The sequence below is a fragment of the Oncorhynchus gorbuscha genome, linkage group LG08, assembly GCF_021184085.1.
Source record: "Oncorhynchus gorbuscha isolate QuinsamMale2020 ecotype Even-year linkage group LG08, OgorEven_v1.0, whole genome shotgun sequence".
In the NCBI taxonomy this organism is placed as follows: Eukaryota; Metazoa; Chordata; class Actinopteri; order Salmoniformes; family Salmonidae; genus Oncorhynchus; species Oncorhynchus gorbuscha.
Window position 1 is genome coordinate 67405510 of NC_060180.1, and position 11012 is coordinate 67416521.

General features: G+C 40.8%; 1 protein-coding gene, 1 long non-coding RNA gene and 5 other non-coding genes across 11 annotated transcripts; 6 read left to right on the forward strand and 1 right to left on the reverse strand.

Moving 5' to 3' along the window:
• Positions 1 to 277: 277 nt before the first annotated feature.
• Positions 278 to 3708, reverse strand: LOC124042080 (DCN1-like protein 1). The gene is made up of 7 exons (XM_046360405.1): positions 3617 to 3708; positions 2573 to 2786; positions 1971 to 2139; positions 1599 to 1729; positions 1419 to 1501; positions 1170 to 1266; positions 278 to 924 (listed from the first exon to the last, which is right to left on the reverse strand). Exons 1-7 carry the CDS (start codon positions 3617 to 3619, stop codon positions 848 to 850), a joined length of 774 nt encoding a protein of 257 aa, XP_046216361.1. The 5' UTR covers positions 3620 to 3708; the 3' UTR covers positions 278 to 847.
• Positions 3709 to 4981: 1273 nt separating this feature from the next.
• LOC124042081 lies at positions 4982 to 10443 on the forward strand. Of its 5 annotated transcripts, none has more exons than XR_006840040.1 (8): positions 4982 to 5138; positions 7105 to 7280; positions 7572 to 7684; positions 8240 to 8383; positions 8786 to 8920; positions 9036 to 9125; positions 9399 to 9465; positions 9567 to 10443. It is a non-coding gene; the product is annotated as an uncharacterized LOC124042081 (long non-coding RNA). The 5 variants fall into 5 exon arrangements; XR_006840041.1 differs by having other exon boundaries at positions 7572 to 7639; XR_006840039.1 differs by having other exon boundaries at positions 7105 to 7684.
• On the forward strand, positions 5965 to 6035 carry LOC124042394. Its single transcript, XR_006840148.1, has one exon. It is a non-coding gene; the product is annotated as a small nucleolar RNA SNORD2 (small nucleolar RNA).
• Positions 6965 to 7033, forward strand: LOC124042396. Its single transcript, XR_006840150.1, has one exon. It is a non-coding gene; the product is annotated as a small nucleolar RNA SNORD2 (small nucleolar RNA).
• On the forward strand, positions 7424 to 7494 carry LOC124042395. Its single transcript, XR_006840149.1, has one exon. It is a non-coding gene; the product is annotated as a small nucleolar RNA SNORD2 (small nucleolar RNA).
• LOC124042392 lies at positions 7991 to 8171 on the forward strand. Its single transcript, XR_006840146.1, has one exon. It is a non-coding gene; the product is annotated as a small nucleolar RNA SNORA81 (small nucleolar RNA).
• Positions 8517 to 8696, forward strand: LOC124042391. The gene has a single exon (XR_006840145.1). It is a non-coding gene; the product is annotated as a small nucleolar RNA SNORA81 (small nucleolar RNA).
• Positions 10444 to 11012: the final 569 nt, after the last annotated feature.

An 11012-nucleotide genomic window follows, 5' to 3' on the forward strand; every position in this document is an offset into this window, starting at 1 on the left:
AGGCCATCATTGTAAATAAGAATTTGTTCTTAACTGACTTGCCTAGTTAAGTAAATAATCACATTAAAGAATAGTTCATTCACTCTCAGGCCAGTAGCGTACAAAGGACATCACTATTTGAGAAACATCTGGAGTAAAATTAAACAATTGGAAGAATAGTACATCCTTTTAACATAAGACATACAAGTTCATATGCAGGTTTCAGGTATCAGCTTTGGCAGAGAGAAATATGACAGACAAGAGTGCATCACCATTATCAACACACATCAAAGAAATATAAAATTGAAACATTTATTACCTTATACATTTGTACTGGAATAGCATTATGATTAAAACAAACAAAAATTACAATCAAATGTTTTTGTACTGTTCTGTCACACAAGTCTCATAAAACAAAATTCATATTCATAGCAGGAATGCACAAAGTATTAAAATTAAATTTAATATTTAAAGAAAGACATTCCCTCACGGACCATCGTGTTTAGAATACGATACAATTGTATTTGTCTTTTCGGGGTGTCGGTTTGCTTCACGTGAACCTCGACTGTGTCAACTAAACACTGGGACAGGAACTGTAAGGTCCAGGATGGCGACTCCTCTCCAGTTGGCTAGAGTTGACACGAAAAAAGCCCCATACTAAAGATAAAATCCCAAACCACCACAAGACGACCGCCGAGGAGATATGCCTTTTGTATTGTCTGTTGTGTAAAACATCTCAGTCCTGAGGGTTGGAAAAGGCAACATAGATCTCAGCTCAGTGCAGTCCCCTGTGCACCGTTTCTCCGCCTCGGTTGTGTGTTTTTTGTATAAACAAACGTATGGACGTTCCTCCGAGTTTGGGCGGTCCCTAGACAGCGGTGCTTTTGGTCCCAATGTGCAGTCGTGCAAACTCCACAAAATCGTCAATGAGGACTGGCCATGCTCCTTGGAGGAAGGAGACAAAAATGACAGATGTTTCATGCATAAAATTCAACTTGCTTTCTCTAAAAGGAAGCACAACCGATACGGGGTTAAGCAAGAAAAAATACTTTTCAACTCTGGTGGTTGTTGGGAAAGGCAACAAGTGGGCTGGCTCCATATTATTCCATTCACAACTGATTACATTGTCATGCACCTGACCTGAGGCAATGGGTTGCTATAGTTCAGCCTTAGTACACAAAAACACAAACCTTCCTCGTCGTAATTGGACATGTCATCAGTTATCATTGTGCTGAAGTCTAACAAGAGGTTCCAGGTGTCCTTAGGGATTGATCGTTTATGGTGCTCCTGCGGGGAAAGAATAATAAAAAATAAAAATGTGCATTAAAAGAAACAACTAGCCTGTTTATTGACACCTTCAACTGAAGCAAACCCATCCAACTTCCCCTCTGTGTGGATCAATAAAGTATACTCAATTCAATAAAGAGAAAATAACTTACCACTAAAAATTTGTTCCACAGGTCCAGGAATTTGAATCTTCCAGCCAGTACTAAATTCCAATACGCAATTGCCATTTCTAAGTCTAGAAAATGCACAACAATGAGGACATGTCTGAGAGAAATCCAAGTCCAATGAGCAGAGTAGACTATGAAAATAGAATGTCAAAATGTATTGCTTACCCAAACCTTTCTGGCCAGGATTCTTTGCAAAGTTAAATGTAAACTGGTAAAAGTCCTTAAATTTCCCATGGTCTTTTAACTCTTGCTCCATTTTTGGTAGTTGGGCTTTTAGTTTCTCTATACTGTCACACCTGAGGAGAACAAAATAAGCTTTAGCACCAAGTACAAGATTAAGGGTTAGCCTATCTGATGTGGAGAAAGAAGAGCTTAGCCTACATTCTGTTACACAACTCAGTGGCTGATGGACGACAACAAACAATTTCCTCTATAATTACATGATGAAATGAATTAACACAACACACACAGTTGTTGTCAATTAAATATGCCCCAGAAATGAAGTGAAACCTCTCTCTCTTTAAAGGCCATCCTCACCCTTGTTCTGCCATCCCATCCATGAACTCCTGTCTGGAGAACTCGCACTGTGTTGCAGCCCGGAACTTCCAGGCGATGAAGAGCACACTAATACTGGCCGGGTCCAGGCCCAGGTCATCACAGAACTGCTGGATGCCATCTATTCCAATCTTGTTGTCATCTTGAGGGTCTGAGTGAAGGATAAGGCAAAAATAAGGTGTTTAATTAATACTTTGCCACTTTTGAGCAACTTGACTGACAAATATATGAATTTATTTGATGATATCCATTTTTATTTGATTTTGGTGGTCAAAGGTAAGTTGTGTTTCGACATTATGCATGGTCCTATGGCAGTTTTTATTTTTACAGTCATTTATACTGCTATTGTTTTTACTTACAGTACCATAGTACTATCTTGTGCCCTTGTGACAAGCCCTCTGTAGCTCAGTTGGTAGAGCCTGGTGCTTGCAATGCCAGGATAGTGGGTTCGATGGGACCACCCATACTTAAAAATGTATGCACGCATGACCAAGTCGCGATGGATTAAAGGGTCTGCTAAATGGCATATATTATTATAGTACAGCCAGCATAGACAGAGATGTGAAAAGAAAGATGACACTTACCTCTGTATCTGTTGTAGAGTTGTTCTAACCTTTTCTTGTCCAACACTCCCTTTAGATTCGGATGGTAGAGGTCTGGATTTTGGAAAAAGTTGTCTGTGGAGACATCTAGTTTCCAGTCATTCTGTGACAGACAGGTCAATGCCGTCTTCTCATTTGATTGTGTGAAGATCATGAACTGTCGAACTTTATCCTTCTGTGAGGACTTCAGCTTGTTCTGGGGAACAACACAGACGTTTACAGAACAAACATAATGACAGAAATGTAGCTCTCCTCATGCTCAGAATTGTGAGCTTTCAAAACGGTATAGCCTTGGGTAGAAATTCCATCCCTGGCAACACTTGAGTCTGCAAACCTGACAATACATGCATTGCACACTTCTTCTGGTGTCATCTTGCCAAGCAATAAGCATGATCTTGGATGCATGTTATAATAGCTGGCTTGTAGCCACGGAAGTCGTTTTGGGAAACTACTTAGCCTAATGACTTTCCTCCAGGGATCAAGGCAACAACGCAAAACTGCTTAATCGACTATACATGAACGGTTTGGATGCAGAAAAGTATTGGCATGACATAAGTGAGCACAACAATTAAGTTATTGTGACATTCACACATTCTATCCAGTATCCACAGCGTTCATAGGCAAAACAAACAGGCCTAGTCAAAGCTATGATCCGCGACGGCGCATAATGTTCATTTGAACGACCAGCTAGCCGAGATTGGCCGGCTTCTTTAGCCACGTTTTAATCTTTAGATAGCTAGACTTACTGTCTAGTATCTGTTGTTGACTAGAACTGTCTGACAACCTACCTATGCTGCAGTATTGACAAGCCACCTAGGTTGTTCAATGACAATGAAACAAAATACAGTCGAGTTGCTGAAAAGCTAAATAGCTAACAACTAGCTAGCGTTACCTTTGCAACGCTAACAGATAACCTTTTAAACAAGTATGTTTAAATTCAGTGTTTAGGGTGTTCATTTGATCAATGGTGTATGGCATAACCTAAAATAAACATTTAAAAAATAGATAAATAAACGTATTCTTCACCATGTTTGTAATTGCCCGACTCCCTTTTTCCCATCCAGCTGCCTCGCTCTCTTCCACCTTTTTCCGCTCATGCGCAGTTTGATGCCTGTCATGTTGGTGTAGCTACATATCACTTTTCCAGGTCGCTATATGTATAGTCAGATGCATGCGTATGCATGTCTACGGACTACGGTTGATAGACTGTAGCATAGTGTATCTTATTTGACTTAATGGTTGGTTAGTGTATCTTAACCATTGACATAATGGTTGGTTGGTGGTGGACACTATTTGTGGATGGGGCAGAAATGCCATGCTAGTATACCAGACATATAATTTACTAGATCAGATACCACCCAAAAACATTAATCCTGCCTGGATACCAGATTCTTATATTTCAAACTGAACAGATAGACAGACACACAATAACTATTTACCAGCCCCAACCATAAAAATAAAATACAGAATATGTAAATTGCATATATTACAACATCTCTCAAAGGTATTATTAATATAGCTACAATTGTAATTAGTATTCTGTTCCCATGATATTGCAGTGTGCTATCACCAAAATATATATTGTATAATAATGATCTATCTATACCACTCATTACACAAACACTGGAATCAATGCCAACCAATTACATATTTTTTTGTAATGTACTCCATGTTCTCCATTGAGTCTCATTAAATGATGCAGTAATGATCACAATGAACCGCAAACAGAGAGTTTGCTGAGTTTGCTGTGGGTTTTTTATTTATGCACTTTCTTGCACTATGATTTTTTTGGCCACTAATGATGTTTTAATAGACATCTTTATTTTGCATTCAAGCCTCAGTTTTGTATTTTTGACATGGGGCTAGTGCCGGAACAGCTATAACTAATTTGATAATAATCCAAAACATTCCAAATGTATGAGTGGTAAAACAGGGCATTTTGACATGAGAAAAATAGAAGTCTGATTGAGGTAAGAAATGATTTCATAAAGCCGATACAGTATGTTGTCTTGGCAAAGGTATTCCTGCATCCTTGCTATCCCAGATCCTTGGAGCGTCCCTACCCCATTGAAGGTGACATTTAAAATGGTTACGGTTAGGGTTAGGTAAGGGTTAAGGTTAGGGTAGGAGTTAAGGTTGGGATTAGGGTTAGGATTTAGGGTAGGGGCGTCCCCAGGAATCCAGAAAGCACCTACCATTACATTTTCCATTCCCAGAAGTTTGACATGATGAGGACGCCGTAGCAACCGAAGCACATGCAATTTGTGCTGTAATATCATTCCGTTCTAAAATATAGTCTAAATCTTGAAAATAAAAAACTTTATAGAATGAAACTTCACAGTATTAACACATAAAACACGAGTGTTTGTATATTAAAAAATATTGTGTTGTTGTGTTGAGAAAGTATTTTCGAATAAATTGAATTTTTACATTTCAGTGAAAATAGTCCGGCTATATAAAAGCGCTTGTCCTCCTCCACGTAGATCTTTCCGGTCGCATGTTGAAGTTGGAGAAGGATCATGTCTAGCCACTCTCCTGATTACAGCAGGTAAAACAAAGAAGGAACTTGTTTCATTTACAATTATTGTAACAAATTAAAACGACATGTATTTATAGATATGCGTTTTCCATGCATCTTGCAGATATTCAGAGGGAACTAGGTGGTTTACGTAGGCCCCATTGGCATTCACTTAGCTAACCCTATCTAGCTAATGTTAGTTACTTTAATTATCTGCGAAGATGGCAATTCATATCCGACTCGTGTAGTTGCGTGTAACGTTAGTATGCAAAGAATATTCAGTCAACTATAGTAGTTACCAAGACATAATTTGTACATTTAACTGATGGAATCAGACCTGTGACTACTAAGTTAATGTGTCATCCTTGGCCTAGTTCCAGCTTGCTCGGCTAAACTAACCTTAACTTGCGATGCACTGAGTTGGCTGCCCGCAGGATTAAAATACAAATTTAGAAGGAATTAAATTTGAGCGAAAATAAATTTATCTTGTCGAATTTCGGGGGCATGTCAGTCAGATTACCGTACGAGACACGTGCCCAACCAAGGTTGGTGAAATTGGACAGCACAGGCCTAACTCGATAAGCAACAAGTCATTTAGAATTTTTGGACGATGTGTTAAAAATCGCTATCCCATCTTTCGGCTACGGAAACTTATGTAGAGAACTTTTTGTATTTGTACTTTATCACACATTTTCCAACTTCCCACGTGGCGACTTGGGTTTTTCTGTAATTGGTTCAACCCTCGCCCAATAACTAAGTTAATCAAGTGTTTTTGGTTTCTCAGTTTTTCCGTCTCTGACGCAACTCTTTTTGCGTACCACTTGTTATAGTGGATTTCAGTTTTGTGGGGAGTGTTGAGTGAAATGATGGCATTTCATCTTTCGGGACAGACCTGATAATGGTGACAACTTTTAATACTGATCACTCAAACCTCAAGCCTGCAGTTAACTCAATGTCATCTCACACTTCTCATCGAAATGTGTGAACAGAATACTCATTGTGCAGAGCATCTGGAACGAGATTAATCTTAATTTTTAAGACCTGGCCCCTCAAGGAGACACTCCTTAGGGTATGTGTGGTTTTCAGAAGCCATCAGCCATTCAAGAGGGCAATCGTTCCTTGTATCAAAGGTATGCAAGTCATTGGCTTGTTGATAGCAAAAAAATACACTGAACAAACGTATGTATGTCACAATTTCAAATATTTTACTCGGTTACAGTTCATAGTACATTTATTTGAAAGAAATTCATTAGGCCCTAATCTATGGATTTCACATGACTGGGCAGGGGTGCAGCCATGGGTGAACTATCTGGTGACTGTAACTTTAGTCCGTCCCCTCGCCTCTACCTGGGCGCAAACCAGGGACCCTCGGCACACATCAACAGTCACCCACGAAGCATCGTTACCCATTGCTCCACAAAAGCAGCGGCCCTTGCAGAGCAAGGGGAACCACTACTTCAAAGTCTCAGGGCAAGTGACGTCGCTGATTGAAGCGCTATTTAGCGCACACCACAGCTAACTAAGCTAGCCTTGCAGTCAACATGCCAATTGTGCATGTCTGCCATTATGACAACTGCAGATTTGTGGCCTTTCATTGTCCCTGGCACAAGGTGCACGTGTAATTATCATGCTGTTTAATTAGCTTCTTCATATGCCTCAACTGTCATGTTTATCTTGGGAAAGTAGAAATGCTCACAAACGAGGATATAAACAAATGTATGCCCAAATATATGAGTACAGCTTGTTGTCCATATGACATTTCCTGGCATCTTATTACAGCTCATGAAACATGGGACCAACATTTTAACATGTGTTATTTTGGTTTAGTATCATTGCAAGTTAAATTCTTGTCTATTGAGTGACAAGATGCCATACCATCTTTCGGGACTGACACAGCAATGGAGAACTACTATTACTGATCATTAAGTCAATTGTCACCGGACAAAGCAGGATTTAAGTTCTGATCCTGAATCCCTTTTACTTTTTCCCTTCACAGGCTGCAATGTCATCACCCAAGCACGGGCAAGACTGCCATGTTTTCCATCTTTATCCTGCAGAATTGGACCCAAGCTCTGGTGCTGGCCCCCACCACAGAGCTGGCTCAGCAGGTATGCTGTGCCTGAGGTCTGGATTAACATCAGACCGAGGCGGCATATTTGGACAACTAAAAAGGTATATTTTTCCGTAATTCTTCCTGCAAAATCACTTGGGTTAAAGGTGGTGACGATCTCTTTTGGGATTATTGTTGTCAATGACTGCATTAATCTGAAAGTTGGCCTGACTACTCAGCAAGGGATTTCTGTTCTGTAACAAGTGAGTGAAATGATGGCATTTCATCTTTCGGGACAGACCTGATAATGGTGACAACCTCTTATACTGATCACTCAAGACCGTTTGTCCTGTATAATACATTGGCGCCAAGAGCAAATCACCATGAAGTTCTTGTTTTGTCTGTTTTCTTAGATCCTAAGTTAGGCACTAATGTCCGCAAAGAGATGCAGAAGCTGCAGACTGGGTCCCCCTGCATAGTGGTACGAACTCCAGGCTGGATGTTTGATGCTTAACGGGTGACGTCTGTAAGTACTCATCAGTGAAAGTATCTGCTATCTGACTGGCTTGTATTCAAATGAAATTGTATTTGTCACATGCACCAAATACAACAGGTATAGATCAACATTACTGTGAAATGTGTGATTATAAGCTTTTAGACAAAAATGCAGAGTTCAGAAAATATATGTATATGTTTCTATTTTATATGCTTCAGATTTCTTAGTTTGGCTTGACCATGGTGCAGATTTTAAGTTGTGCCCATTTTACTTGTAAATATATATATTGATTTCTGGATTAAATTCTAGAGGCTTGTCTCATCCCCAGCCACCCCCACTTCCATATAAAAGAACTGTGCTAAAATTGCAGAATCCAGGTAACCCTTGGTTTAGGCAATAATGCTAGCAGAGTATAGTGTGGAAGGAGAGCATTTTGCACTGTGCCGGAAAAGAGTTGTGGTCGAACCTCTTTCTTAATGTTCGTTGACCTCATGTCTCGAGGCCCAGTACAACAATTAGTCTGATTTAAGATTAGTTCATTTCCTCCCATTGTGATTTTTACTGGTTTCTTTAAATGCTGCGCAGGTGGTCCTCCTCTCCTGTCAGCCACCATGCCTACTGATGTGCTGGGGGTGACCAAGAAGTTCATGGGAGAGCCCATTGGCATTCTGGTGAAATAAAAGGAATTTCCCTAGAGGGTATTAAGCAGTTCTACATCAATGTAGAGAGGTGGGTAGCGTTCAGAAAATACATAACTCTTGTGAGCGTGTATATACCTGCCTTAATGTTGCAGGGCCGCAGGAAGACAAGCTGCTGCCATTTGTAAATATTGACTTGTCTGTAGTCGTTGTGTATAGCGTTTCCCTTCTTTTTAAAGCACCCTGCTAAAATTGTGGGGGCGAAGCCTGTGGGCTTGGCTCCTGCGGTCATGTAAGCATGGGTACACCAAGGAAGGACAGTAATGCCAGGATTGAAATGAGGCTTGGATGGACCTCTTTCTTAATGTCCAGTGTCCTTTGTCTCAAGATTCTGTGCTACAAAATTTCTGGTTATTTTCAATTTTAGAAATGGTGTATGTTGTAAGGTGAGTCTGGTCAGTGAAATAAGTTGTTACCCTCACATTAATTCCAGGAGTGGAAGTTGGACACATTGTGCAACCTGTACGGGATGCCAACAGTCACTCCGACAGGCATCTTCCTCAACACCAGGAGGATCTGCTGGCTGACTGAGAAGATTCACTCAAGGGGCTTCACGATCTCTGCTCTGGTAGGACCATCAGACACATTGCTCCCTGAATTATAATGCATTTACAATTACTGTTGTGTTTGGCATGGGGTTGTAATTTAAAATGTGGGTTGAAATATAACACTTTGTTTTCCAGCATGGCGGCATGGACCAGAAGGAGAGGGATGTCATCACCAGGGAGTTCAGGTCTGGCTCCAGCAGGGTACTCATCGCTACGGACTTATTGGTGAGGGTAGAATCTCACTCTTATCATCTAACTGTCATGTGTGACTTGATATGGCTACATGTATTTGTTACCCCAAATGGGTTTTCCTCTGCAACTGCCCTTTCATGGCTTAGCAGTAACACCTTTTGGGAGATGAAATGTCTGTTCTCCACCACGGGTTTCTCTCTCTGTAGGAATCTGTTACTTAATGTCAGACTACATTTACAGTCAAATGTTTTGTAAATCTGATTACACTTAGACTTGAGTTTAATATCTTTTTGCTTTGATATCCAGGCTCGGAATTGATGTGCAGCAGGTTCCTTGGTCACCTTCCTACAAAGAGGGAGAATAATATTTGCAGGTACGTACAGTCTCTGCATAAATATAAATGGTAGACGTGTTCAGTATTGTATTTGGAAAGCAGACCTGGACCTAAGGATTGTTCCTCCCCCATTTCTCTAGAATTGGTCGTGGTGGCTGTTTTGGCAGGAAAGGTGTGGCTGTAAACTGGGCGAGGAGGAGAAGTGTGTTCTTCGGGACATCAAGACGTTTCGCTATAACAGTGGATGAGATGCCTTTGAATGTGGCTGACCTGATTTGAACCTGGGTGTTGAGGATGAATATTGCTAGCGGTCTTACACTCATTGTGTTCATTTGCGCATTGTGGTAAGTTTGCCCATCTTGAATCAGACTTCTGATATTTGTAAGATATGGTGGTCTCATGGACAGGTTAGACTCAACAACTAATATAATAATAATATGCCATTTAGCAGACACTTTTATCCAAAGCGACTTACAGTCATGTGTGCATACATTCTATGTATGGGTGGTCCCGGGGATCGAACCCACTACCCTGGCGTTACAAACGCCATGCTCTACCAACTGAGCTACAGAAGGACAACTGTCCATGAGACCAAGTCTGATTCAAGATAGGCCAACGTACCTCAATGCTCTGGGCACTTTGGACACAGCAGAGCTTCTCACAATGGAGTGAGTCCTTACGACTACTACACCTGGTTATCAGCGGAGCCTTGTCTGACAGCAACCATTATATCAGCCTCATATTCTACCTTTTAATAAAACAAAATTAAACATGGCTGAAAATGTGTTTTATACTGACAATTGTTAATACTGTGGCATAAGGGGACAAGTGGAAAAGAGACTATGGTTAATATCTGTACTTTCTGTATTTTGCCAACTTCCCATTCCTAAAGATGTTTTATTTTACTCCACACATTTTCCCTGCCACTCAATGCGTTTCATTTTGAATGCTTAGCAGGCCATGCAAATTGTATAATTCACACACTTATCAAGAGATCATCCATGGTCATCCCTACTGCCTCTGAGAGTTTGTCATTTTTCTATGCAAATCAAATTTTATTTGTCACATGCGCCGACTATAACAGACCTTACAATGAAATTCTTCTTTATAAGCCCTTAACCAATGATGTAATTTAAAAAGCAGTATGTAAAGAAACATATCAGCAGTAAATAAGAATAGCGGGGCTGTATACAGGGGGTACCGGTACAGAGCCCCCTCAAGCTCTGTCAGGTTGGATGGGGAGTGTTGCGGCACAGCTATTTTCAGGTCTCCAAAGATGTTTAAGTCTGGGCTCTGGCTGGGCCACTCAAGGATGTTTAGAGACTTGTCCCAAAGGCACTCCTGCGTTATCTTGGCTATGCTTAAGAGTCGTCCTGTTACAAGGTGAACCTTCGCCCCAGTCAGGTCATGAGCACTCTGGAAGGTTTTCATCAAGGATCTCTGTACTTTGCTCCATTCATCTCCCTTGATCCTGACTAGTATTCCAGTCCCTGCTGCTGAAAAACATCCACAGCATGATGCCACCACCAAGCTTCGCCTTAAGAATGGTGCCTGGTGTCTTCCAGATGTGATGCTTGGTATTCAGG

Coding starts and splice junctions, on each gene's coding strand:
- LOC124042080 (XM_046360405.1), bottom strand. Junction 1,730..1,970: donor GATGGGATGGCAGAACAAGG/GTGAGGATGGCC, acceptor TGTTCTCCTCAG/GTGTGACAGTATAGAGAAAC. Junction 925..1,169: donor GTCCAATTACGACGAGGAAG/GTTTGTGTTTTT, acceptor CCTTCCTCCAAG/GAGCATGGCCAGTCCTCATT.